The 27,084-nt window shown below is 38.5% G+C and overlaps 5 protein-coding genes and 1 long non-coding RNA gene across 22 annotated transcripts in view; 3 read left to right on the top strand and 3 right to left on the bottom strand.

The window, feature by feature from the left end:
- The window catches only part of Liprin-gamma (liprin protein kazrin), a 60,312-nt gene extending 44,433 nt beyond the window's left edge, over positions 1-15,879 (bottom strand). For 4 of the 16 annotated variants that reach the window (XR_013062391.1, XM_076689117.1, XM_076689123.1 and 1 more), the window contains exon 1: positions 10,843-11,730. Coding sequence is in view for 9 of the 16 variants with exons in the window: in XM_076689117.1 (XP_076545232.1) it covers positions 10,843-10,939 (97 nt within the window). In the remaining 7 variants the exon portion in view is untranslated. Of the gene's footprint in view, positions 1-10,842; positions 11,731-11,895; positions 12,029-14,908; positions 15,358-15,477; positions 15,669-15,749 lie in introns of those variants that run through there. The other 12 variants (XM_076689119.1, XM_076689124.1, XM_076689132.1 and 9 more) reach the window with 8 other exon arrangements.
- Positions 8,997-10,249, top strand: LOC117604667 (uncharacterized). Its single transcript, XR_004581498.2, has 3 exons — positions 8,997-9,127; positions 9,352-9,561; positions 10,122-10,249. It is a non-coding gene; the product is annotated as an uncharacterized LOC117604667 (long non-coding RNA).
- Positions 15,873-18,501, bottom strand: GatA (glutamyl-tRNA(Gln) amidotransferase subunit A, mitochondrial). Its single transcript, XM_076689138.1, has 5 exons — positions 18,343-18,501; positions 17,882-18,049; positions 17,192-17,795; positions 16,098-17,135; positions 15,873-15,995 (listed from the first exon to the last, which is right to left on the bottom strand). The coding sequence occupies exons 3-4, from the start codon at positions 17,721-17,723 to the stop codon at positions 16,105-16,107; spliced, it is 1,563 nt and encodes a 520-aa protein (XP_076545253.1). The 5' UTR covers positions 17,724-17,795; positions 17,882-18,049; positions 18,343-18,501; the 3' UTR covers positions 15,873-15,995; positions 16,098-16,104.
- Positions 18,502-18,515: 14 nt separating this feature from the next.
- Positions 18,516-20,008, top strand: LOC143305452 (28 kDa heat- and acid-stable phosphoprotein). The gene is made up of 5 exons (XM_076689144.1): positions 18,516-18,607; positions 18,748-18,845; positions 19,208-19,348; positions 19,413-19,543; positions 19,621-20,008. The coding sequence occupies exons 1-5, from the start codon at positions 18,598-18,600 to the stop codon at positions 19,835-19,837; spliced, it is 597 nt and encodes a 198-aa protein (XP_076545259.1). The 5' UTR covers positions 18,516-18,597; the 3' UTR covers positions 19,838-20,008.
- Positions 20,009-20,274: 266 nt separating this feature from the next.
- frj (membrane bound O-acyltransferase domain containing farjavit) lies at positions 20,275-22,776 on the top strand. Its single transcript, XM_076689139.1, has 6 exons — positions 20,275-20,570; positions 21,039-21,310; positions 21,381-21,532; positions 21,604-21,812; positions 21,877-22,198; positions 22,257-22,776. The coding sequence occupies exons 1-6, from the start codon at positions 20,362-20,364 to the stop codon at positions 22,476-22,478; spliced, it is 1,386 nt and encodes a 461-aa protein (XP_076545254.1). The 5' UTR covers positions 20,275-20,361; the 3' UTR covers positions 22,479-22,776.
- Positions 22,777-23,268: 492 nt separating this feature from the next.
- Positions 23,269-26,621, bottom strand: SC35 (SR family splicing factor SC35). 2 transcript variants are annotated; one of them, XR_013062392.1, is made up of 5 exons: positions 26,307-26,621; positions 25,986-26,129; positions 25,713-25,910; positions 25,521-25,610; positions 23,269-23,776 (listed from the first exon to the last, which is right to left on the bottom strand). XR_013062392.1 is itself a non-coding variant. In XM_076689143.1 (4 exons), exons 1-4 carry the CDS (start codon positions 26,486-26,488, stop codon positions 25,604-25,606), a joined length of 531 nt encoding a protein of 176 aa, XP_076545258.1. In that variant the 5' UTR covers positions 26,489-26,621; the 3' UTR covers positions 23,841-25,603. The 2 variants fall into 2 exon arrangements, 1 of the variants encoding a protein (XP_076545258.1); XM_076689143.1 differs by lacking the exon at positions 23,269-23,776 and having other exon boundaries at positions 23,841-25,610.
- Positions 26,622-27,084: the final 463 nt, after the last annotated feature.

Raw genomic sequence — 27,084 nt, 5'->3', positions numbered from 1 at the left:
TGGAAGAAGAAACGAGAACGAATTCCGGTAATATCCTTCTCCGGAGGGATTTTCAAATTTTAACGATACCAAAGTTGGTTGACAAATTTTCTTTTACTATTTCACCCAATTTCCTAAAGAAATATCCGTCGCGTCTTCTTCTTGTCCGCGTTATCTCGCAAATTGTCAAAGAGGATATCCTCGCAAAACTAATTTACTCGTCGCAAAGCTAAAAGCAAAAATGTTACGCGGACGAGTGAATTTTCCCGCGAGAGAAACGGAAGAGAAGAACGCATAAAAAGGTATGTAAATCCCGGTGAATTTAGAAGCTGCGAAGCGTAAGAAGACGAGACGATTCGACCAGCGATTGCGTCTATTCGAGAAGAAAGAAAGGGAACAGATGGGAAAAGGAAGATGGATAATCCATGGATAATCCAAATCGAAGGATTACCGCATCCATAAATCGTTCGTTCAACTTTCTCTAACCGGTAAAACATTTTCAAAAATTACAACGATCCCTTGAATTTTCAATTTATTCTCGTTAATGCTTAGACACCCCGTTGGATATTAATTGTTCGCAAACTCGTCAAACGGGATTACTTGCACCCTCGAATTGCATAATCCCATTTTCACGAGGTGTCCAAAGTATTTTCTGTATCGGATACTCGTCAGGGCGAGTTTAAGGGAAGCCACCCTTAATCGTGGCCGACGAGAAGAAAACAGGCGAAAGCTTCAACCGAGTGGAAATCCAATAACAGATCCTGCGACACCGATCGATGTCAGCAACCGACGAGTAAAAGAGAAAAATTGCGAAGAAATTTATTAATTTCCCTGGCTAACAACACCCTTAAGGGGTTAAATATTCCCTCGTTTGTCGACGCGAAGCAACCCCCGAATTACCTAAAACATTTCCAGCTCGCCGCGAGACAAATCCTCTTACATTTTTCAACGAAACAACCGCGTGGAAAATTAGCTCGGACCGAAGACGAATAGCTTTGACAGCCATTGAAACGTTTCTAAAGCGGTTACAAGAATTCCTCGCTCTCCCGACAGGGTTCATTTGCTGCGCGACCAGTCGCGGGAACAAGAGGGAACGATTTATTCGCGACAGGACACCCGTTATTCTCTGTCTGCGGTGAAAACCAGGCCGAATGTCCGTTATCCATCGCTCCAATTTTACTCGTAGCAAGTGACGATTGAAACTCGACTACAATTCCATTACCAACTTCTCTTCCGCTACCCCCATGGTAACGCAGACTTAGATTAATCAAAGTCAATGAAAACGAATATTTCTACCTGGCCGAAAGATGGGAATTTTGCGAGGATATTTCAAGGCGGATTCCCCGAAACGATTCCGCGAATATTTCACGACGAATGACCGAAGCAACGAGATGAATACTGTTCAGAAAAAACCACAGCTTAAAGAAGCTAAAAAATTGCAGGAGTAAAGCGAGCCGTCCATTCGCACTGCCCAATTCTTTTCTAATAGATCCGCTGCGCGAAGAAATACGCGAACGAAATTAAACGCGACAAAGCAAAACAGGGATATCGAATATCGCTGCGTTTCATTTTGTCGCATTTAGTTTCGTTCGCGTATTCGGTCACGCAGCGGACCTATTAGAAAAGAATTGGGCGGCGCGAATGCACGATTCCCCCTACCCCTCGGACAGATCGAGGCACAGCGACATACGATATCCCTGTTTTAATCTCGTTCGCGGATTTCTTCGCGCAGCGAACCTATTAGAAAAGAATTGGGCGGTGCGAACGCGCGATTAGCTCGAGGGAGCTGTGCCTTCTCCTCGCGAATATTTCAGAAGGAACGACCAAATCGAGATCCAACCAAATCGCCAGGGTGTCGATAAATTTTCTTTCGCCGAACCGTAAATACACCGAAAGGTAATTAGCTCCGCAGGCGAGCGGACTGATGAGCATAATTCCGACACGTACGGAGTGGCGTTGCGGTTAGAGGGTAGGAAAAAAGGTATCGTACGGGGAAAGGTTTCGCGTCGACATGGTAACTAAAGAGAAGGAGAATGGGGAAGAAATGCCGCGGTAACATGGACGAACGGACAGGGAGAAGCTCAAGTATCCTTTGGTATGCGTTTAACCCTCCCCCGAAAAAAGAAAATTCATCGCGAATCCACTTTCAGAGAAACTCGCGGCACTCCGGCCGGAAAGGGAGTACAAAAGGCTCGAGTATTGTTTACCATGACGTGGGGAGCAGAGGAAAGGAATGAAAAAAGATAGTCGCGTAGAATTGAACCGCGCGATAAAGGGATGGACGAGGAAAGGCTGTTCGAGTGGCACACCCTGACTTCTTCCCTCTTCCCCTTCTATTTTTCGCGAACGAAAGGCGTGTAAACGAATGAAAATGAGAAGGGCAGACGGTCGAATTGCTATCAGACAGTTTCTCGCTTATCTTCGCCCCCTTCCTCCTAGCCCACTAAGGAGAATCGCGTGATTTTCTATTAAAAACCTATTTAAATTCGTTCATTTTTTTCCTGTTTGTTAAATTAATTATCAGAGCAGAAGATAGGAGTTGACGCGATAATTTTAGATGATTGCAATCGGTGCAACGAAAGCAGTTACTTCAAATTTCTCCGAGTCACTCCTCAAGCTTCCTCGGAACATACTCAAAGTGAATGTGAAATTTTCGAATAACGCAGATGGAATCCCCCAAGGTGCTTAACGTCGTTTTACGTCAGAAATTCGCGAGCCACCGGGATCGGAAGCTACAGGTCTCTCCTACGAAACCAATATTCAAGTTTAACGCGTCGGAAACTAACGATCTAAGCTACGAGCAAACTCGAATACTACCGTCGACAGTCGAAACTAAACCGAAACTGCACAAGTACCATTTAGGGTTCGTCCCAGCGAAAAGCAAACGCCGCTGGTGTATTCCGTCCAGTTTACACGTTATCCAGTGTCCTCCGGAAATTCCCTCGAATCCAATTTCGAAAATGATCAATCAGTCTAAATTAACAATACTAGAAACGAAATTCAAGGGACCATTTTTCGTTATCCGATACAATCGAACATGCGAAAGAACACCCGTGGATGGTTCTTTTGCTGGACACGGTATTCACGCGTTATACCAACAGACCCATCTACTTCTGCATATTACATACTAGCAAACACGTCCATAAAACGAGTCGCACGTAAACGTTTTTATACGTTTGCACGCGTGGGTGTGCAGGGACGAGAAGGTGGAAGCGAGGAATGGAACGAAATGGTTGGGACGGATAGCTTTGGTTCAAAGTAGGGAAGGGTAGTTCAGTTTAGTTTGGGGTCTTGGTTCGGGTTCAAGTCCCTCCAGCTGCACCACCACCACCATAGCCACAATCCTACTCCCGCAGGGGCGGAACTCGATAGACTAGGAAGGATGGGGGTGCCTCTGCTGCTGCTGCTGCTGCTGCTCGTGGATCAATACCATGGCGGGTTGCAGGGTGTACAGGGGATGGTTAGCTGGTGTGGCACGCGCATACGCTGCCACCCGCAACGACTGACGAGGATAGTGATCACCGGTTGCGCGATGGATGGAACGGTACGGATAGGAGGGACCATCGGCGTGCAACAAGGAGGAAGAATCGAACGAATGGAACTGTTGATTCGCTAGAAATACTGTTGGCTTTTAAAGCGATTTCGCTGCTTTATTAAGGATCCCAGTCAATGGGGGATGTATCCTCGCGTGTCGAACAGGATACTACGAGATCGCCCGGTGCCTGGCACTACCTCGCTCATCGGAGACGTTTCAACCCTCCTCCTACGTCTACCTAGCTTTTCATACCCTCTCGTTGCTTTTCAGTTAAGTATTCCGTCAAACTTGCGGGTATGTAACGAGTTATTTCATGTCAAATGACTCGAGGTTCCTCGAGAAGCTATAAAAATTAATTTATTAAGAAAACTTTTTCATTTTAAACGAGGTACTCTTTTGCGAATACTTTTGCGACCCACTGTATATGGGAAGTAAGAGAAAAAAAAGCCACGGAATTTCCATCATCATCAACTGTTAAAGGTATAGAGGAGATGATTGAAAAGAACGTTCATGTGTACTTAGAGACATGCCCTTTAGCCGTGCGGTGCACCCTTCGCTGCATCAATGGGCGCATTTTCCCTTCTACACAGACGTTGTCTGCTTTGTTTTTAAGATCAACCGCGGTACCGTATTTTTCCCTGACAATTTCTACAAACGTACAAACGACGAATGAAAATAAAAAAGAATCTAAAAAAGTTTCATCTATGCTAATTTATCCTTACGGTTCGCGTTGATACACCTGTAACGTGTAACGTCTCTGCTATCAGATGTAAATCTAGCGTGAATAAACGCGTTACGAGTTCCAACCAACTTTACACGCCACAATGTCTGAGGAACAATGCGCGCGTCGTTGCAGATGCAACGTGGAACTTGCCATTGTTCCAAGTTAACTTCGTTCCAGCTCTCAAGTACGTTAAACAATCTGTAACGACAACTATTCACAGTTGCTCGTGGAACCGAAATTCTACCCGACAGTTATCTATGAAAATTTTCATTCGAAACCCCTGTTAATTAGGAATCGAAGGAAGAAAAACGACGACTTCCATCGGGGGAAAAGATAAACGAGCGTACGAAACGGAAAGTATTAAAGCGTGAGTACTCGCTTCGACACGCAACGAGCATGGTTCAGGTGAGCATAAAATCGTAGCCATACGATTACGACTGTACCTTCTTTCCAACGTGGCCGGCTGATCCGGGGGTATTAGCCGGAAAAGCCGCATTACACGCGCGGGACAGAGGGGAACGGAAGCGGATAATCGGCAGATGGACAGAGAAAACGCGAGGATTCGACGGTAGGAAGTAAAAAAGGGAACGAGAATAGAGGGTGAGTCTGCAACGACCTGTAGGGACGACGCGGAACAGGAATCCCGAGGGACTCGTGGCTGACGATGCCGCTGATAATAATCGAACGATTCGATGCTTAATTACGATACTCGATCATAATTTCACGGCTGAAATCGATGGGTATCGATTCGGTATCAGTGAAAACGCTACCTGTAGCTCCAGTCATCGCGTGCTTTTTCTTTCTCCTCTCCCTTTGTCCCTATCCTTTTCACCCCGCTGTTTCCACCCCTCGACCACGTCTCTTTTTACTTTTTCCCTGCGTCACGCCAGTCGACGCGGGCATTATCGTCGATATCGACCACAGATTCGGCTACTGATAACGAGTTTTCGTCCAGATACAAAGCCACTCGCCTTTGCCATTTCATTCTCTCCAATTTTCCCCGAAAATGGCTTTTTTTACATGGCCGGTGAATAAAGAAACGTACGTTGCGAGCGTAAAATTTAACGATCCCGTAAAGCATGGAAAACAATGCCAGGCGAAGGGAGATGTTTTATATAGATCGAATGGAATTCTGTGGTTTGTTCTGTTTCATTGAATTAGACTCGTTTTAGGCAACGAGTTTTCTTTACAAGCAAAAAAATTAATAAAAACTAGTCGAATGATTCGGACGAACAAAAGAACGCGACCAGGTTCTCGATATTCTCGTAAATGGAACGGTTTCCAATCAGTTCGTCTTATAAATTCCAACTTTTTAATCAGGATAGATTACTCTCGCATCGATCGTCGGGATAAAAGAAAATCGTCTGGGAAATTCAGATTGCACCGTATTTCTATGAAACTATAGTAAATAATTTTATAGAGTAAAAGAAACGCGGAGATGGCGAATTTGTCGAGCTAATATAATGCTTCTTTTAAGGATCTTAAAGGGGTACTTACTTTTTTACCGTCTGCTAAGGTTGAATTATTAATACGATTCCGCGAGAAGAAGGGAAAAGTTTCGTCGCGAGACGCGTTCGTTATTCTTCTTCTCCTCGGACTTATGAAATTTTAACGATGTCACAGTTGCATTCCTTATGCAAATCGGATATCCAGTTGCGAACAACTTCGATCCAGACTTACTATGTATTATCGCTAACAATTAGACAAGACGTTCGAATCGCTTTAATTACGTTAATCGAAATAAGCGTAGATTTTCAAGAAATCTTTTCAAAATTGTCTTAAACGGAAATTAGGTTACACACACGTTGGCCGCACAAAAGACACGTCCTCGATAAATGAACGATCGAATAATTAGTTGGAAACTTGCAATTAATAAGTTAACCCCGACGGATAGGAATTGGGTCGACGTTGATCCAATTACATTTAATTTCGTTAAAACTTCACGGGAATATTAACGCTTCAACTACTGCGTACCACTCGAGACAACTCTGTAAACCTGGTGACTGCAATTGCTAGGATGAAGTGGTATTTTCCGTGGAAAAACTCGTTAGAACCGAGGGAACTTTCAAATTTCTTGCGCGAGATAAATCAATTCCATTGCGCTAACAAATTATAGCGATTGCAACTTGAACATTTCAACCCCGCGAAGTAGAATCTAACAGTACGATGATTTAAAGTTTAAAGTTTCATAAACTAACAAGTAATGATCCCGAATCGAAAAATTCAAAAAATTATGAAAATACAATTTTCAGTTTAAAGGGGTGGAAATCGCCCTTAAAAATTCGGACGATTTACGTGTTATTTTTTTTTTCCTTCAAAACCGTTGAAGATATCGAAAAACTTCACAAAGTTTGATAATTTTTTAAATTTTCGGGTTCGAGATCATTCTTTCTAAATAATACTTTTTCGGATATCCACTTTTATATCGCAAAATGGTAATGGACTTTTCGATTTGTTATTCTCCACGAATCACGCTAACGATTCAAAACTTTTGAAACGAATTTTTACAGCCAGATATCTGTTTTCCAATTAAAATAAAAATTAAAAAATGAAAAGAGAGCAATGTACGGTACAACGAACGAATAAATAAATGAATGAAAGTTCGAAATTCCGTTGCGTTTCGAGGGGAAATTACGCGTACGCCGGGCAGATGGACATCGTTCACCCACACATCTTGCGCGGATCGCGCGAAACGGATGAACGAGCAAGAAATTAATTACTTTTTTCCCCCCGGCAACCACGGTGTACCAGGGCTCTCGTTTCACAGTCGTCCCGATCAAAAACCAGCGAAACCATCCGCGTGTGTCCATCGATTCTTCGTTTCGACTATCGAAATTACACGCGGACGTATCCCCGTTTGAAAAATTCACCTCTCGCATCTTTCCCACGATTAAGTCCGCCCCGAGCTATTTTGCCGTTCCAGTATATCATCGATAAACTTTATCCCTTTGACGCGGTTGACCTTTTCACGTTTTTCCTCTTTCGATGCACCGTACAATTTCGCGCATGGTATTCAAAGAAATATTGAAAAAGATCAAAGGGAAGGAAGAACGCTTCTTGATCCAGCTCCATTACCCCCAATTACCCAATCCCTACCTGCCCTTTATAATTTAAACAGAAAAATTTCATTGTCTCGCGTATGACGTAATCTTTTAAGAACGGAAGGGTTAAGGGCGGTGATTACGCTTGACAGGAACAACGCTGATAGATCGCGTGTCCCAAGGGGTGTAAAACACTGCCTCCTCGAGAGGTGGTACGAGTACCTTCAACGGGTGAACAAGCATGATGCTGCAGCGAGAGACTAAAGCGCTATCTAGATTCGCCATCCCTTTAATTACACCCTCCGCGAAAGCCGGTTCAAGGTGGCCTTTTCATTCTTGCCTCCCGAAAAATTATACTCTAAGATCCTATATAACGATCCTATTCGTAAAATATCATTTGATATTTATAAATTCCTTTGCTCGATGAAAAATAAATTAAACACTGTTTCCCACTGGTGCGATAACGATATGATAGCGAATTAATATACAAATTGCAGGGAAGGCGGAAATGCCGTTCCGTCGGAGAAGAAGATAGGATGCAATTGAGAAAATTGCTGGGATATCGGTTTCACCCCTGCATCACCGAGGGATGCCGAATGCTAGATGTAGGCTAACGCGGAGGAATCTTCCGGTCTAACGCCGGCTGACGCAGCTGCATGCCCTCAAAATAAATTTTCACGATATCTACCCGGGAGCGACATTATTGGAAATTTTATAAGATATACCTGGCTTATCGAAATTGTACCCCAGACAAATTCTTTCCCCTGGAAATCAATACTAACCGTAACGTTTCCATAAACATATCCTCTACGTAAACTGTAAATTTTCCAATAAAGACACGGCTATTCTGAGCAAAAACTATCGACGATGAGTTTATGAAATCGTGCCAGACATTTAAAGAAGACTTTTTTATTTTAGTTTCAACCTCCGTTCGGATTCACCCTCGACTTTGTTCCATTCTGTTATCAGGATCGCTCTATCGGAAAACTTTCCCAATTCCCTGGATTTATCATCCGGATCCCTACTTTTCAAGTTGACTTTTTCAAATTTATTACCTAATCGTTCGCTTTAAACGCCTCCCCGAGGTGTTTCAATATCAATCGTCCACCTCTGAAGAAAGTAAATTTGAAAAAAAAATAAGTCTCTTCTAATCGAAGGTGTTCGAAACGTTTATAGACGGTGCGAAAATTCTCTCGAAAGTCAAACGGATCAAAGGTTTCTTTGCTCCTTAAGCCGCGTTCGCACGAATTCCATTCGTTTCACCCTTCGAATCGACGGGTGGTGGGCGGGAAACAAGCCCAGCCCTTTTAACGAATCCGCTCGATCAGGCATCGCCGGTGAATTCGATGCTTTCGCGGTCTTCCATTGGTGATTTCGATTCTACTCGCTCGAGTAGCCTTCGAAACGTTCCCAATTGTTTTCCTATCGCTGTTAACGTAACCTCTCGTTGTTTCGCGCGGTCGTTAATCGCGCGTTAAGCGACCCTGTAAATCAGATACGCATCGGACCGTGCTGGTCCGTTGTTCACCTAACATTACCCACCACTCGTCCCGATAAATTTCAACGATGGGTTAATTACATCGGCCAGCATTTAGCCGCGTTGTTAGGATCGGTCGGAGAAATTTTTTCCTCTCCTAATTTCCCTGTCAAACGAATCCGCCCAATATTCAATTTCCGACAAGTTCGTTTCTAGTCGGTTTGAAAGTCCATTCGATGTAACGCGACGACGCTCGAGTAGAAAAGCTGCGTTTCAACGGAACAATCGTTAATTGGATAAGCCGGAATTGCTCGAGAGAGCTCTCGATGGTAGCCGAAGCATAAAGCGGCTGGATTTTTGCAACGATATCGGTAAGAACGCGATTAAATCCTCCAACCCCGTATCTAAGGGTTCCTGACGAAGAAATATTGGCTGCACTTGGGGGACCAACAATTTTTGATTAAAAAATATCAAATTTTATTACAATCGTTTCAATCAACTTGCATTTTCGAATGTTTCAGATTTGATATTTTTTAAAAAATAATTTTTGCTCCCCTAAAACGAAGTTTGACCGAAATATTTTTCCCTGTGTCAGTTTGCAAACACGTAGCTCGACGCTGACCAAGATTACCTACCCCCGTTGATTTGGTTCGAGGGTGACTTTCCAAGGATCGTTGGCACGACGGACGAGTCGGAAAGTGAATCAATAGAGGTTGATTGGCCTGTGCTCCGACTTTCTCCCCGGTCCACGGGGTTGCTCAATTACATGCTCCATACGGTGTAACTACAGGCCACAATCACACCGGTGATTTGCAATTTTTCAACGAAACGACAGGGTTGCAGAGAGGCTCTCTTTATTCTCTTTGTAACCTGGATGATATCATTGCCGGTGTTGAAACGCTAATTCATTTTGCGATTGGAATTCGATTCAGGTGTATGGAACTTCATTCGATTAGAGTTCGTTTGGTATCATTGAATTTGTGGGGATTCGATCTTGGACGATTTCTTCGTTCGTACGGATTCGCGATGCGTTTATCTCCGATTCCCTTTTGTTTTAACGCTTCGTTCTTATTTTATTCATCATCAAAGAAAATGAATTTTCGTCGAAACTCTAGATTAACCCTTTGAGGAGCAGTGGTACGTTTTTGTTTTCACTATAATTTCCCGAATCGTAATCAGCGAATTCTAAAATACCTTTAAATAACCTTTGATTTCGATAATTCGTTCGGAAGAAAAATCTGCTCCTCAAAGGGTTAAACGTTGTTCACCGGCCACGTGTTTCGAGTTAATAGATGACCGCTCGTTTTGCGGTAACCCGTTAAAGTCCGCACGATAATGAAATCACTTCTCGCCGCTTTGTTCCAGGTCGATGAAAATTGATAGACAAGAACACAGCCGTTGAATTCACGCGAACCGAAAATAATTCAAACATCGAGCAATGATTTCAGAGCTGTTCTATAATCGAGAACCGTGATTTAATTGACGCCGGTCGCTTTTATCGAAAAATCTACCTTCCCCGTTCGAACGAGTGATTTTTGATCAATTTAAAAGACGAGCAAGATGGAAAGAGAATAATACTCGGAAGACAATGTGAAAAATTCTTCAGCAGAGAAGCTGCCCCGTGCCGGAAACCTTTCATTACCGACAATTCAGACAATTCGTCGCTGACAGGTCGGATTTGCGACTAGAATCGCTAATTCCTAGCGTTAACGTACACTTCGGTAACGTAATTGAATTTTCCTATTATCATGCGTCGCGTAACGCATTCCGATTCAGATGACCCAAAAATTTCTATCATTCTGCCTCGCGTTAAAGCCAACACGCCCGATGCGATACACTTCCTGACCCAGATTCGCTAATTTCACACCGTAAGCTTAAATTCCGAGGAAAATTTCGAAATTTCATTCCGATCATTCGGACGTTTATCGAAGAATTCAATTAACTCGATATGCTAATAAATTTTAATAAATCCTCGCCTTACGATTGAAATAAAATCAAATTCAATATTTTCCTCGAAAAATGAAAAATTTTCCCATAAGTAGTCGACTGGTTTTTAAAATAATGGAAGAAAATGGTCGTTACTCACCAAGATTAACCAGGTTCGAGTAAAGATAATACAAGAACCATCGGCACCATAGGATAATCTTGTATCTAACTCGTTTCAACGCGATTATAGTAAACATTTCTGTGAAAATTGTTCGAGCACGGTTCTCGCCTTAAAGATCGACCGATCCACCCATAGAGTAACCACGGACTGAAATGGCCCACATATTAAACAGCGGCATATCGTTACCCAGTGCATAATGTGACCCAGTGGGAGAGAGTAGAAGAGAAAAAGAGGAAGAGTACTGGAACAGGGAGGGAAGACGAAAGAACCATCGCCCGTATATATCATTCCCCTACTTGCAAACGAATGAATGACGCCATTCGTTAAATTGCGACTAAGATCCGGATGTGTCGAATCCCAAGTGTTTATGGCGAGCAGTTTTAGAGAAAGCATGAAATTTAACGTTGCTCGCGTTTACTCGCAAAGGACACTCGGAATTCTTAAGGATCGCTTTTGTCCTCTTTGTAAGGAAAATCTCCTTTTGTTCGTAATTCCTTTTTTCCTTGGAATTAACACCGATTCCAGGCAAAATCTTATTATAACAGGGATGAAGATTTTCATCCCCTTGCAATTGAAACCCGTTTCATGAAATTTCAATCTATTCTCCTGTTATTCAAAATACTGCCAGTAAAATTAAAGGAACTTAACAGAAATTATATAAAATTATAGGTAACTTGATACTTAGAAACTATTTTGAAGGTTTCATTGAAAATCATAGATTGCAGGCAATAATTTGAATAACAGATATCGGTACGCGATTACAAGGAAAATGCAAATTCGCAACGGGATATCGGAGGAAGGAATTTTATGCCACGTCGAACAGGTAATATTAGCCTTGCGGTCTCGCCGCGGATATAATGAAAAATCTTCGACCAATGATTGATTAGTCCTTGTTTCCATTGGCATCGATTCATTCTAACGAAATCGAGATCAAAACGATACAAACATTAACTATTTCAAATACCGGGCATTATAAGCACGTATTTCCGGTTCGAGTCGCTATCGAATTGAGATACAAAATTAGTCACTCACCTAATCAGGATTCAACCGAGGATGAGAGGAAGATAACTCTGGATGATCTCTGCAAGCGCTGATGGATCCAGAATTACGAAACAAGACACTGGGATACACAACCACACAGCTGGTCGACTCCTTATTTTCTTCCCTGAAACAAAAAACATCCAAAGGGTTAGCGCAATGTCCCCATAAGTCGAGGTACTTGGACTCTTTGACCCTAGCTTCCATCACGTGCCAGGCTGAATAGGATCAGGTATCATTTATCCACTCAAACCAGTCGCGATGCTGTAATTCAAACCTTTTCGAGAGAGGTGCTATTGTTAACCAACAGAGAGATATCGGTAGCGTAAATAGTAAACGTTGAAAACACCCTACGGTGTAAAAACCTGTTCGCCCAACCCGTTTACTCTACGATGAATTACATAAATAATCGGTGAAACGATACACCGAGTCCCTTTCATCGCTGAAATTTCTATCGTTCGCGAGTGTACAGGATTTATTCAGCTTGGAACTTATGCTACCAAAGGAGCGTACGATTAGCCATGGTTTTTACCGGAGATATCTGGAAAGTGGATAAAAGATCGGACAGCATTTATTCGCTCTATCCATTGGCAACGTGGTAATTCAAGCAGAGGAACCCAAAGGAGGGTGTCCATTGTCAGCGGAGAAAGATATCAGTGACAGCGAGTTTAGGTACTTAGTCGCGAGTCGCGTATCAAAAGGGCGAAGCCATTCGGTGCCTCGACGATGCGTATTGTTCGTAAACGTGCCTTTTGTACTCCAATTGAACCTCGAATGGATCATTTGCGTGGCGGGTAAAAAGGTACGACGCATTCCAGACTTTCCTTTGTTTACAAGCATAAGGAACGAAAAGGAAACGATAGGCGAACATGAAAAATTCTCCGTCAACGCGTAATTCCTGTCTTCGAAGGGAATAATTCTTTTCCTATGGAATCGATAGCGGAGAATCCAAAGTGTTATAATATTCTTGGCGAGACTACACTGGTAGAATGTATAAAAATACACGCGATACAAAATCGTGCGTTTTCAGGCCGCGCGTTCTGACCCTCTCTAAATATAATCTTCATCGATAAAACGGAATTTCGGTCCGGCTAAATTAATTTTTACCGGCAATAAATTCGTCCTTGAAAAACACTATCACGTGATTTGAAAAAAAAAAATATATAGATCCAATTAAAAAAGCAAACTTGACTATCGTATCTTTTAAACTGATAATGTAAAAGAAATTTTCGTGTCATCGATAGTTACAAAATGTGGGAAAAGATGAACACCCATAAAAATCTATAAAAATTAATAATAGTTAATTATTTTCAAACTATTACAATTCTATCTATGCAACAATTAGTAATTATTCAGGGCCGGCCCTGCGCCTAGGCAGACTAGGCGGCTGCCTGGGGCCCCTCAAGGTCCAGGGCCCCCATAAGACTAAATGCAAATCTAAATTAGTTATACAAGCTTTAATGTTAATTTTATCAATTTTATTTGAAGTACTTTTTTTTAAGTCATATATGCGAAGGGGCGCCACGGACCCCCGAAATCTCAGGGCCGCCCCTGTAATTATTCAAACTGTAATACGTACTTTTTTCTCATGCAATGCGTGAACTGAAATTAAGTTATGCTCGAAACGAGACAATTACAGAGGTAAACAAAGCATTAGGATCATCAATGGAACAGAGAAGATACCAATTGTCATTTTCTAAACACAAATATTACACCGCGGTGGGTCATCGGTGACACGCGTGAGGCGGAACACGTTATTAGGATACCCGAAGAATAGAGACGTAGAATGAAAGCAATTTCAGAGGGAACAGAGGTAATTTCGATGGAAAACCGTCGAATCGTGACTTGGAAACGGTGAATGTTTCACCGCGTACACGAGGATGCACGAACGGTCAAGATGAGAACACGGATTCCTGAGAAAGTTCACGGTGATCACGGCTGAAGATATTAAGGTCGAGCGTAAAGCAACGATGTTACTTTCCCTCGAAACCTTATATTCTCATATGGCATGAAAGCCGATCAATAGCCTCGAAATAGAACGAATGAGCACAAGCTTCGTGTTGCACGAAGGAGAAAAGCAAAATTTTCCCGAACCTAAACGTGCAACCTGATGCTGCCAGACCCACCCAGTTATTATTGGCGGGGAATTATGGAAGTATGAATAGAAATACCGGTTTGACGAACGAATTTCCGAAAATTTGATGGCGAATAAACCCGGAAAAGAAATATTATTAATTTTACGAAAGAAAAATTCATAATTATGTTTACTCGGTCAATTGGAAATATATGTACGATGGCTGGATGTTGGAAGTTAATCGAGAGGAAAGTTGATCTTGGTAAAAAATAAAAAACCCTTCTGTATATTTAGAATTTAAAAAAAAATTGACCTTTTAACTTAAAATCAATGGAACTCTTTAAATAATTACACGATAATCAATTATTAGCGGGGAGAAATTTCAAAAATTGAAGCATTAGGTTATGATTCACAGTTCGGAATTCATTCGGCAAATCAAACCGATATTTCGTTAATAAATATATAAAATACAATCAAAAGTTACTATTCGTAACTTTTTTATCAAATTTGTATACATTAAACTAATACTTACATAATAATTAATGTATAATATGACGGTAGTTAAATTCTTGCAAAGTGGGCACGCTTCGGTCTACCGTACTGACTGCGTTAGTCAAAATAGTGACTATTTAATTTGAAATTACTATCGACTAAGTATAAAAACTGCATAACAATAAAATAATTTGACAGAATATATTATTTAAAAATTTTCACAATATCTTTCTCATTGAACTTATACCGTTTTTACAATTATTATTCTTTTATTTATTGTACGTATAAATTACGAGTGAAATGTTCGAAACAGGAACACTTCCGGTTCTAAAGCATTGCCAACACACATGCACGTAACAATGCATTTTAAATTCCACGATCGAAACTTTCCACGATGCCGCATAAAATCAACATTTTACAATTAATAAACTAAACATTTACCTTTAAATTATCTGCGTTCGATTCCTGTATCTTCAGTTGTTCCAGCACACACCTGTTTAAATTTCTGTAACGGTCAATCATCCGAATTTCTGCGCAACAAAAACGCGCCTAAACTGTGTCGCGATTCAACGATTCTCAATCTTCGACACTAACGTCACAGTGATCTTGTTTTATTAGGAACTACGTCACTACCGATCGCGGCGCGAATTCGACCGCGATTTAAAACGCGCCACTTCGACATCGCGTTACACGTTTACCGACGAATAACGTGCGAAGACGAACAAGAAAAATAAATAGAACAAACCAGTTGAAGCGATCCGGAGATAAACACGATTCACGACACGTACAGTTCGAGGTCCTCACAACGACTGACGAAATCGTCGGCAGAGCGCGTCACGACAGCCCCCGGCCGGGTTGACGCATGCGCCCTTCGCACCTCGTGCCCAACCCTGTTCTCCTATGGACTACCCTTCTTTTGCCAGCGTGCTTTGCGCTTTTTTATCTTTTAATGTTACACAATCGGAATATTTTCAATAAAAGTTAATGATATATTATACAAATTTGTGTACCTTTAATGTCTCTTCCTTTACTGTGATTAAACGGCTTCGATTTGGAGTAATACTTGTTTCTATGATATAATCGATTTAATTTCTACAAAGCGATATCGACAGTGAAACAAGACTTCCTTTTCCGCAAATTATCATATTTCAGTTCTATATGGCACACTTTACTTTTCTTGCAAACGGAGTGTCACTATCATCTAAACAATATTCAATTTATACTATCATTTTTCTTAATTTAGGTGTCAACGGGTTTATGCATAACGTTCAATCAATTTTACCTTAATAAGATTTCTTTCTCTATTTTGATGGATATAAATCGACTAAAACGTCACAAAGAAACTTCAGTATATTTTGTATTTTATATCTAGATATGAATTCCTGTCGTGATCTTAAATACCGACGTCTTTCGGGATCGTTGTGCGCTCTGGTGTAATTCTTAATTGCAATTAACATTTCCAACTATACCGACGATATTCAGATAAGCAAGTTTCCAGCTATAACGATGAAATCCTGATGGATAAGCGCTGCGAAATTTAAAATTACCATTACTCCACGTATTCAACAGTCAATGTATTATAAGGTAGTATTTTTTGTTAAATACATAAAATAAAACAATATTAACATACAAACATTTTATTCGAACAAAGATGTATCTCTCAATTCAAGCATTGGGAACTGTACTCTTTGTTCAATCCACTTTGCTAATTTAAGAAGCCCCTTCTCGTTGAAAGAAGGAGCCATAAGTTGCAAAGACAGAGGTAAACCTTTCTTGGAAAGCTTAATTGGTATATTAATGGCTGGTATGCCTGCCATGTTAGCAGGCTGAGTACAATAATCTTGAATTAAACATTGTGTTTGATTGTCCAGTAAAACAAACTCATCATACTTAGGAGCTTCTGTGAGGGTAGTAGGAGTAAGAATAAAATCAATGTCGCTATTCCACGCTGCATCAAAATCTTCGGAGATTAATCTTCGTATTTTCATTGCTTTCATATAATATGGTTCATAATTTTCTTCTAATAAAAAGTAGTTTCCAACTAAAATGCGTTCTTTAACTACTTTACCAAATCCTTCCGTTCTTGTTTTTCTATACTGTTCTTGCAAAGAACTCCATTCGTCTGCTCTGTAACCGTATTCTACACCGTCGTAACAAGCCAGATTACTGGTAACGTCGCAGCGGTTTAAAACTGTGTAGCACATTATAGAATAACTCGTATGTGGCAACGACACCGTGGAAAGTGATGCTCCAGCTTCTTCCAGAAAATGAGAAACTTCATTCCAACATTCTTGTATTTCAGGACTTATATTTCTTTGCCTGTATTCTTTGGGTATTCCTATTCTACAATTACTTATATTTATACTATCTGGTAAATCGAATGGTACATATTCTCTCCTTACACAGGTAGAATCCGCTTCGTCCGGGCCAGCTATAGCGTTTAAAACTACCACAGCATCATCTACGTTCCTTGCAAGTATACCAGGTACATCCATTGAATTTACAAGGGGAATAAGTCCATAACGCGAGACTAATCCATAAGTAGGTTTCAAACCAATCAGACCACAATAAGAGGCTGGATTTCGTGTTGAACCTCCAGTATCTGAACCTAATGCCGCATAACAGCTTCTAGTAGCAACAGCTACAGCAGAACCACCGCTACTACCACCTAAAATATACGCAATGCTTACTAAACATTTGAGATAACAATCTAATAAATCATACCTGCGATATGCCATGAATTATTTTCGTTTAAAGACTTTTTATAATGCTTCTCTGTATCGCTATTGCAAAAATAATAATTTTCTAATGTGTCTGAGTTCCACAAGTTCTTAGTTGGTCCGTAAAACGAGTCAATAGTACCAGAACCCATACCAAATTCATCAAGATTAGTTTTACCAATTAAAACTGCCCCAGAATCTTTTAAACGTTTATATACAGTTGCATCATAAGTAGGGATGAAATTTGAAAGCATTTTTGATGCACAAGTTGTTAACTGATCTTTGGTACAGTAATTATCTTTAATTGCAATGGGTACTCCATCCAGTTTTCCCAACAAATTATGGTCTTTCTGTCGTAAATTCGAGTTTTCTGCATGTTTCTTTGCTATATCATCGGTTACAGTAATATATGCATTAAGCGGTTTAATAACTGATGTCAACTTAACAGCTGCTTTTGTAATATCAGAAGGACGCACATCTCCAGCATGTATCTTTTTACTTACTTCCTTTATGGGGGCAGATAGTAATTTGTTCATTTTCTTAGAATTTATATAAATGCTATATGATACTTATGATTTATATGCAAAACATAACCTTCATTCATTCACCTACAGAAAAGATCATAAAATAAATGATTAACATCAATTCATAACAAGTTGACTAGTACATTAACTTTAACAAAGACTATACTAACAATATAATGCAATTATTCATGGTGACAATAAATACATCATCTTTCAATCAACAATTGAAAAAATCCTCTTTGAATTTAGTAAGCAAGACTCCAAAAAACATGCTATTCTGCTGTTACAGGCGCTCCTGTTATTAGGATTTTAGAAGACACAAGGAGTAGATTTGTCAGCTACAATGTGTGAGAAAGATGGATATAGTAATATAAAATGGAGCACTATCTTGTGGTACTGGGATTCCCCAATGTCGCAAAATGAAAATTAGTTTGAAAAGTTTACAACAAAAGAAATAGCTAACTTTTGAATCATGAAATAAACAGAAATCTGTTTAAAACTATTTCTCTTAACTTTCAACTATAACCCTCAGTTTCTCAATTATTATTTTTAATATTAATATTCTAATATTAACAACTTATACTGTAGCATTACAAGAGTAGAAAACATAAGAAATCAACAAGTTTTAAACCTTATGTTTCGTCTTATAAATCACATAATTTAAACAAAACGTTTCAATACAACCATAAAAATTGCCAACTATAGTTCTGAATATTCTATGCAACGATTTATGCCGCCAGAGCTCGCGGTTGACGTTGAAATCAGCAGCAGCGCAGTGGTAATCTGACATCAAAGAAAATTTTTCTTTCGGAGTAGAGAAGAGGTCTTTTCTACGACAAATTTCTGTAAACTATTCTGTAGATTGCTGCAGATTCCTTCGAATAAAATGCCGCGCGGTGAGCTGAAAAAATTATTATAATTCCTGTTCGAAACAATTGTCTCCTTGTCCCCACCATATTTTTGCTTCGAGGAAAAACGCAATTTCCTCAAGTTTTGACCTCCAAAAACGAAATTCGAGCGAAGCGTTTTCTTTCAGGTAAATTTGTTAGTCACAAAGGCCGAGGTCGTCACTTCACTAACCCCGAGGAACTGGAGGAGCAGCGACGCCAGGAGGAAAAAAAAATCCAGTGGAGAGTCAGTATTTTTAGGTTAACCAACAGCACGACGGCTTAGATATTATTCTTAAGTACGTAAGGTCGAATTGTCCTTTGATGGTCGTGCGTGATTTCGTACACCGTTAACTGAGATTCTTTTCGGAGCAATACTATTATCCTGGTACAAGTTTCATTCGAGAGACCGAGCACAATCCTTAAGAAATTCTTAAATATCCAAAGAGATGGGTAGAACCTAAACTGATACATTTTCTGTGTACTATCCTCTCGCAATAATGTCGTTAAAAGCATTATATAAATTATGCTTATAGGGCTGGTAAATAAAAATCCAAACATTCTAAGCGAATATTTCATATGTAAAGATTACAATATTGTTTTTTCTAGAAAACTAGAGGAGAAGATAGTTCCAGTGAAGAAGAGGATGAGCCTAAAGCGAAAGGTAGCGGTGATAGATCAAAAAATCTGAGTGGTTCAGAAACAGACTCTGAAAGTGGATCAGATTCAGACTCGGAATCCGAGGGACATGTAAGTTGATTAATCGATCGAGAAAAACTAACGGAAGATAATTTGTGATTTTTAATGTTTATAGGGAAAGGCGAAAGGTGTAGAAAACTTAATTCAAGTTGAAAATCCAAATAGAGTACAAAAGAAAACAAAGAAATTATCACAAATTAATCAATCTCTAGAGGCTGCAAAACCTGAATTATCTCGGAGAGAACGGTAAAAATTGAAGAAATACATATTCAAAGTAAATCCTGATGATTTAAAAGTAATAAATATGTTGATTTTTTTTTTAGAGAACAATTAGAAAAACAAAGAGCTTATGCAAATTATCAGAAACTACACGCGGCTGGTAAAACCGACGAGGCGCGTGCAGACTTAGCGCGATTAGCCATAATTAAACAACAACGGGAAGAAGCGGCGAAGAAACGGGAAGCTGAGAAAAAACAAAAGGAACTTGCTCAGCAAAAAAAGACGGAACTTACGCAAAAAGCACTCGGAAAAAAATCCTAGAATATTTATAACTCGAGTCAATTATAAATATTTTATGTCACAGCTACAATTACATTAACATAATGAGCAGTTTAAACTCTACTTTCATATTGATATTAATTGACTAAATGAATTCACGCATTTACAATGTGCGTTTGAGAAGAATGTCCTTGTTTGTATAAATACAATTATTACCATAACTGAACTGTATTTATATTTATATCAAATACCCCTTTTTTCTTTATAGGACGTTTATTCTCTGTTGATGGAATGATAGTCCATGAGAAATGTATCTAAAATTACAGTTATCAAGAAAAAATATAAGAAATGAATCTAATGATTCATTTCATTAAGTTTTATACAAAACTCTAAAATTGATAAAGTATGAACTGATTTAAAGAACAAACTTGAAGAAGATAATAGAATACACTCATTTACAAAGTTCAAAGGCTTAACTATCTATATCTACAGTACTAAATCCATGAACAAGTAGGCTAGATCCACTGGATCTGATCCAGTGTAACTTGGGCAGTCAAGTAATCAAGATGTGGGCTGACGTGATTTACGTTGCCACATTGTTATTTTCTGTAGTTATCGGATTTTACTATCGACAAATCGACGACCCACAGGTTAAAAAATGGATGGGCACACTTATCGGTTTCGTAGTGGCTAGATTTGTTTCTGGAAAGCATATACTTCACCTTTTGTTCAGTACTCTGATTAACGCGATTATCATAACCAAGCTCTCGCCAAAGTACGATATAATTAACTAATTTTATCATTCAGTTAGTTTAAAATATCGTCATTTATAAATACTATCGTCACGTTCACTCTCATTATCTTATCAATGAAAATGTAGCAGTGTATTTAAATTCACCTAAAATACCTTTGATATTTATAACTGATAACTTATAATATGCAGATTACAATGTGATATATATTGTATATTTTTGAATCATATTAGTGCAAAATTGCAAGTAATTTACTGTTGCAAATGTAAGTATGTAAATGCGTATCAAGACCTTGAGAGAAGTAGTTACTTGTGATTTAAATTACAAACAACCGCAGTCTATCATAATACTTGCTTCATCATTGAATTCAATGCATGCTATTCTTTAACATTTTACCAGAAACATTAATTCCTTAAAAAAAAAAGGAAATTTCAAGAGTTTCTATATATCTTCTCAGTGTTTAAATATAAACTTAACTTGTTTGTTTGCAGAGTATGCCATGTAGTCAGCATTTGCTTTTCATTCTTCTATTTAGTAATCATATTTCGATTAGGAGAATGGGTTGGTTTACCAACACCACCAACTCATACAAATCTAATACTTATGATAATGACCCTAAAACTATCTGGATTAGCTTTTGAAGTCAATTCAGCCACTAATCCAGCACCTGGTGATCCAGAAGGAGTAAGTTCTGAAGCTTTAAAAAATGTTGGATTCTTGGATGTATTTCATTATGCTTTCAGCTACATGGGACTCTTAACTGGTAATTTTATAATCAATTATAATTAACTTTCTTATTACTTCAGTTTAAATGAAACATGTTCTTCCTACAGGTCCATATTATCGATACAGAACATATTGGGATCATATATATAGACCACTTACTAAATACGTGGATGGTTGGCCTCCCACACTTTATAAACTGAAACTAACTGGATGTTTCATTATATTATATTTTATAATGAATACATTATATCCCAGCAAGGTAAATAATTCTGTCTCAATATTACACCCATGTAGCATGTAGCCAATGGTAAAATTCTTTTCATATTACAGTACATCCTGACAGATGAATTTGCAGAACGGACTTTTCTTTATAAACACCTTTACATGTACCCCACATTTGCCGTTTTTCGATTGAGAATGTATATCGGTATGACCCTAGCCGAATGCGCTTGCCAAATGGCTGGACTTGGAGCGTACCCTAAAAAATGTAAACCTTTACAAGGACTAGGACCAAAGGATTATAAAACCATCGAAGCTCTGTAAGAATGCCTTTCCTGCTTCAAAGTAGAATTATCACTCTCTAGTTGAAACAAAATTTTACAGATCTGCTACACCTGAGGAACTAAAGAACGAAGAATTTAGCTTCGATACTATACACAACATGGATGTTATGAAATTAGAAACATGCCAGTCAGTAAGGACAGCTATGAAAGCATGGAATGGTTGTATTCAATATTGGATGGGTGTCTACGTATATAAAAGATTCCCAGTGAAATGTTTAAGGACTATTGTTACCCTAACACTTTCTGCAGTGTGGCACGGTTGGGCACCTGGCTACTTTTTCTGCATTTGTCAGATTCCTCTGTTCATGCTAACCGACGATATAGCTATGAAATTTTACAATCAAAGCGAAGAAAACAGCCTAGTAAGTTCCAAATTTAAACAAAATTATGGATGAAAATCTAAACCTATTATCTTTTCAGGCTAAGAAAGCATGGTATATGCTTTTATGGTACGAGAAGACAACCTGCATGGCCTATTTAGGAGTATCATTCCTGCTATTAGGTTTTCGAGATACTATGCATTATTACAGAGTTGTATATTTCTCTGGGCACGTCGTGGCACTATTACTTTATGTTACCGTTCTTTGCCTCAAGCCCTACGTACTGAAAAGAACCGTGGAGAGTAAGGATAAGGAGAAATAGGCTGTGATCCTTTTTACAAGGAATACAAAGTATTGTATAAGTTAAACATTTAAAATATGTATAATAAAAGGTTCGACTCTACGAATTAAGCCAATTAAATTCTTCTAGAGTAACTTAGATGTCTTTAAAAACATCAATTTTTTAAAATCAAACGATAAGACATTTACCAACATTGTTTGTTAATGATACTGTTAAAATGCCTATCAAATATCAAAATACACTACGTACTGTTGTTGAACTAGTCAACTATGTAAAATATTCCAACTTCGTACTTTCCTAAGTCCTACCTAGAAAATAGGAACTTTCCTCGAATACTTATTTAGAAATAAAAAATTCTATTTCTTTGATAAGATCATCTTTATTTACCACACCCCTTCCACACTCTCTACAATTGCTCTTCTAGAAGAAAAAAAAGATCGTTTACATTATGTACCATCATCACCTTACCTCTAAAATACTTACTCTATTGAGATTTGCTGATACCTGAAAGAAACAACACAGGAAAAGCAAAAGGATCTCTCAACCCCTATTCCCTCATCATTCCCAATTATATGTGGCGGCAAGTGTTCTAAGCGATGATCACAAAATTAAGATCTGACTGGATCTGAACTATATGCACTGAAAAATGTTCATCACCAAGACAATAATTATGTAAATAATTCATCTGAATGCTACAAATAATGAAAAGTAGAATAGTTAAAAAGTCTCGAAACGTAAAAGAAATATCCAAAACCAAATACTATAAGAAAAGAAAATTGTATATCTTGATAAAGCTAATCTTAATTACGAGTGATTATTCGTGTTCTTAACAAGTGGATATTAAATTCGAAAGGAATAAAATAAAACTTACAAGTCAGGCCTATACCAGCTGGAAAGAAAACACATGCTCGATTTTCTAAAGAACCCTTTGTTGGAAATGATCTCTTAAGAAACGCGAAGCAATTGATAGGCAACAGTTAAAATGTCGTTGCTCGCGAGGTCTGGTGATTCTCACGTGCTACCTGCAAACCGGCCGATGATCGAGACCAGCAACCTTGTGGCTTTGGTTGTGCTCTCTGCATATTTCTCTGCGCTCGACCGTACCCTCTGCGATTTCTGCGTGACGACCCCCCAGTGAGACTGCTTTCGCTCACACACTTTCTCTCTTTTTCTCGCCCTGATCGACTCGCGAACCTGCTTTCACCAGACCACCAACCGCTCGCTACTGCAAACTGCTTACAGCCCTGCTACTCGGCTTACTGCTTACTCTCAGCTACCCCATCATCGGCTACACTCGCCACGCCACTCCTTTCCACCGCCTGTGGCACCATAAAATTACAACTTAGTTATAAGGAATAAACGTGTTACATCCGTGTGTGAGGATTTTTATAATCTTTCTTTTTTTCTTTTTCTTTTTTTTTTTTTTTTTTTTTTGGAAGATATTCACGATCAATTAATTGTACATGATTGAAAATATATCAACGTTAAGCTATGCTACCTTAATTCCTAAATACTAATCAATGCAAGATTAGGTTTTATAAAAAAAATTCAATGAAATTAGCAATATTCATGGACAAAAGATAAAGTACAAATCTTTGTCCTTCTTAAATATGTATGCAAAAGTCACACCGCTCCTATTGTTAATTCACAATTGACATTGTGAATGTTACAATCTTTTTATTCTTATAAGTACTTGAGAAATTATATATTTCCATTCTCGAAATTGTTTCACAGATGAATATTAAAAGATTGTATTGAAAATTAAGAGGAGAGCTAATTTATATTTACATATTTTACATTAAGTTGAAAGTTACTATTTGAAGATTGATCAAGTTTTTTTTTTCTTTTCTTTTTACTTAAAGCTTCGAGAACAAACGTGCAAAATGAATTTATAGTTAATACATTTCAAAGTAATACAAGTAATTTATCACTTTTCTCATAGTAATATCTACACCTATTTACTTAGTATGTAAACACTGTCTAAAACTATGCGAACAGTTCCGTCTTCTGTATTTAATTATACTTTATTATAAATGGCAAACTTACATAAATAAACCTGCATACTATTACAGAAACGCAGAACTTAGTCTACAGTTTGCATGTATCATGACTTTACTTTCTTTTCTTTCTTTCTAATTAGCATTTATCGAAATTTAATTGTAACTAATAGAAAAATTAGAGAATCATTATGATTTAGAAATTTAGTTTAAAATTTTTTTACAGAAGTCGGACTCAAGTCGACCACATACATTTTACATTACCTGCTAATTACCACTAAACATCAACACCCTTATGCATTTCCAGGAATATTAAATCCACGTTGCTCGGTATGAACAATTTCATAATTGATGAAAAACGATTTCACAATTGGCATTTTATCGAAACAGTTGTTTGCCTGTTATTACTCATATATGCAACATATGTTGTAAAACAAGTCACAACACGATTCGAGAAAACGAAAGGAAAATGAACGAATTTCTCATCATCTATAACTCACTTATATCGACAATGTACTAGAACTTGTGCACACTATTATTTCAATGTAAGATAAAAACGTTGTATCATCAAACTAACAACAATTTTATTTATCCATAGAGTGTAAATTCTAACGTTGTCTGCTCTATGCTCGAAAATTTGAAAAATGAAAAAAAATTCTCAAAGAGCAGGAACAAACATGAAATATAATGTTAGCCCATATTCTGCAAACTCTTAATAAGATCGTAACGAATTTAAATATCAATCACAAGAACAAACTGTTTCAGTCGTTACAGCGTTCTTACACGTGAAAGAAAAAGTACAATTACTGTCTTTCAATATAAGTATTTACTTATATCGCTTAACGAAGTTAGAATAATTATGAAAAATTTGCAAATGAAAATATTTATGAGTCTGTTAAACTCAATAGTCTAGATACATTATATTAAAATTAATTTGGGTTTATCTTTTTCTTTTTTTTTTCTCTCTTTTCAACCCAAAGAAGTGCGTTGTCATAATTAATATGTAAGTGAGAAGAAATGTGAACGTGCGACAGTGTTGCTCTAGGTATAGAGGGTAATAGAATACCTTTTTGTTCTCAAGAAATGATTATTCTGCACTCGCGGCGCGTGCATCTGTTCACAGTTGTACTCGCATATGGTTCGATTACTTCAGTCCCTGTACAAAAAGAACGGCATACGATAAATATTAAATCGTACGAACAATTTTTTCGGTTACAATAAGATCATAGAATTATTTAATTAAAATACCGACGCTAACCTCGATTTGGAACGACTGTCCTTCTGTCTGTCCGGAGACTTGCTGCGGGAACGAGACTTTCCACGAGAGCTCTTACTATCGGAACGCGAGCGGCTGCGACTACGGCTGTATGATCGCCTACGATCCCTATCACGGCTCCTTGATCTACTACGTGATCTAGAGCGGGAGCGTCTTCGGTCCCTGCTCCTGCTGCGTGACCTGTAAACAAATAATTAACAAGACCGGATTAATTAATTTTAAATCGGATGAAAAATTATTTTTAACGATGCTTACCTTCCACGCCGACGACTACCACGACTACGGTGTGGAGAAGTTGGTCGTCCATATCGTGCCATTTGAACCCTAAGTTCCCTTCCGTCTAACAATCTTCCGTCCATTGCATCTAACGCGTCTTCCGCGTCTCGTTTATCATAAAATCTGAAGTAATAATTCGGAACGATGAAAATAAAGCTTGAGAATGGTTAATTGAATATCTATCGTAACATTTGTTGGTATCTACAAGCTGTGCTATAGGTACCTCAAACAAAATGACGTCATGCTTATACATTATCAGTCGAAAGATTAAAATATTGATAAAATGTATTTTTCACGTACCTTACGAACGCAAATCCACGACTTTCTCGGGTAAAACGATCTCTGGGTATATAAATGTCGCCGACTTCGCCACATCTTTCGAACACGCGTCTCAGGTCTTCCGGCGTCGTTCTGTACGTAAGATTATCTACCTTCAGAGATACCATCCCGTCGATTCGGGGCGGTGGTCTACCGTAACTCATTTTTTCAAACTTCTCGAGACACTCGAAAAGGCTGGAAACAACACTTGGATAACAGAAATCAGTTTCGGTTCAAGTAGCACACGTCCACGCACATCGAAGACAAGATGGCGAGTGGCGGAAGGACGAGTTTTACGCGCAGTACAGTGGGAAATGACGTAAATAAAGTGGTTTACTACGTGACTCAAATTTCTTTCAGTACAAAACTTTTCGTCTGTAAAAACAATTTTCTCCTATAAATTAATTTCTATCTTAATTAACCATTCAAATAAAGGATTGAAAATCTATTATTGAAATATACTTGAGTCAAATATGTTTAAGAAACCACTTGTGATCACTTTTTTTGAGGTTAAAATTATGTATAAACAAATGCGATTTTACTGAATTTGCTTCAATATTTAATATAAATATTAAATTTAATTTTCTTTTGTAATTTAAACAGATATTTTGTTAAAATATTAGCTAAGTTTGTATATATCTGTGTTACGTTAAAAGTAAAATGACTCATGCCCTTCGCTTCCGGTTGAATTCAAATTTGAATTCATGGGTATCCGTCAGCGAAAAAGAAGACGACACGAAACAACTCGTTTTATCTATGA

Source organism: Osmia lignaria, chromosome 7 (assembly GCF_051020975.1).
Source record: "Osmia lignaria lignaria isolate PbOS001 chromosome 7, iyOsmLign1, whole genome shotgun sequence".
In the NCBI taxonomy this organism is placed as follows: Eukaryota; Metazoa; Arthropoda; class Insecta; order Hymenoptera; family Megachilidae; genus Osmia; species Osmia lignaria.
Note: the sequence above shows the minus strand (reverse complement) of the source record. Positions and strands in the feature narration are given on the sequence as shown.

What these genes read in the sequence shown, in the direction of transcription:
- frj (XM_076689139.1), top strand. Translation starts at nt 20,362, where the DNA reads ATGTGGGCTGACGTGATTTACGTTGCCACATTGTTATTTTCTGTAGTT. An exon ending in CTACATGGGACTCTTAACTG is followed by an intron (nt 21,311 to 21,380) that starts GTAATTTTATAA and finishes TTCTTCCTACAG; the next exon opens with GTCCATATTATCGATACAGA. An exon ending in ATACATTATATCCCAGCAAG is followed by an intron (nt 21,533 to 21,603) that starts GTAAATAATTCT and finishes TTCATATTACAG; the next exon opens with TACATCCTGACAGATGAATT.
- GatA (XM_076689138.1), bottom strand. Translation starts at nt 17,723, where the DNA reads ATGAACAAATTACTATCTGCCCCCATAAAGGAAGTAAGTAAAAAGATA. An exon ending in TAATTCATGGCATATCGCAG is followed by an intron (nt 17,136 to 17,191) that starts GTATGATTTATT and finishes CGTATATTTTAG; the next exon opens with GTGGTAGTAGCGGTGGTTCT.
- SC35 (XM_076689143.1), bottom strand. Translation starts at nt 26,488, where the DNA reads ATGAGTTACGGTAGACCACCGCCCCGAATCGACGGGATGGTATCTCTG. An exon ending in CGTGGATTTGCGTTCGTAAG is followed by an intron (nt 26,130 to 26,306) that starts GTACGTGAAAAA and finishes TTATTACTTCAG; the next exon opens with ATTTTATGATAAACGAGACG. An exon ending in GGTAGTCGTCGGCGTGGAAG is followed by an intron (nt 25,911 to 25,985) that starts GTAAGCATCGTT and finishes ATTTGTTTACAG; the next exon opens with GTCACGCAGCAGGAGCAGGG.
- LOC143305452 (XM_076689144.1), top strand. An exon ending in ACTCGGAATCCGAGGGACAT is followed by an intron (nt 19,349 to 19,412) that starts GTAAGTTGATTA and finishes TAATGTTTATAG; the next exon opens with GGAAAGGCGAAAGGTGTAGA. An exon ending in GAATTATCTCGGAGAGAACG is followed by an intron (nt 19,544 to 19,620) that starts GTAAAAATTGAA and finishes TTTTTTTTTTAG; the next exon opens with AGAACAATTAGAAAAACAAA.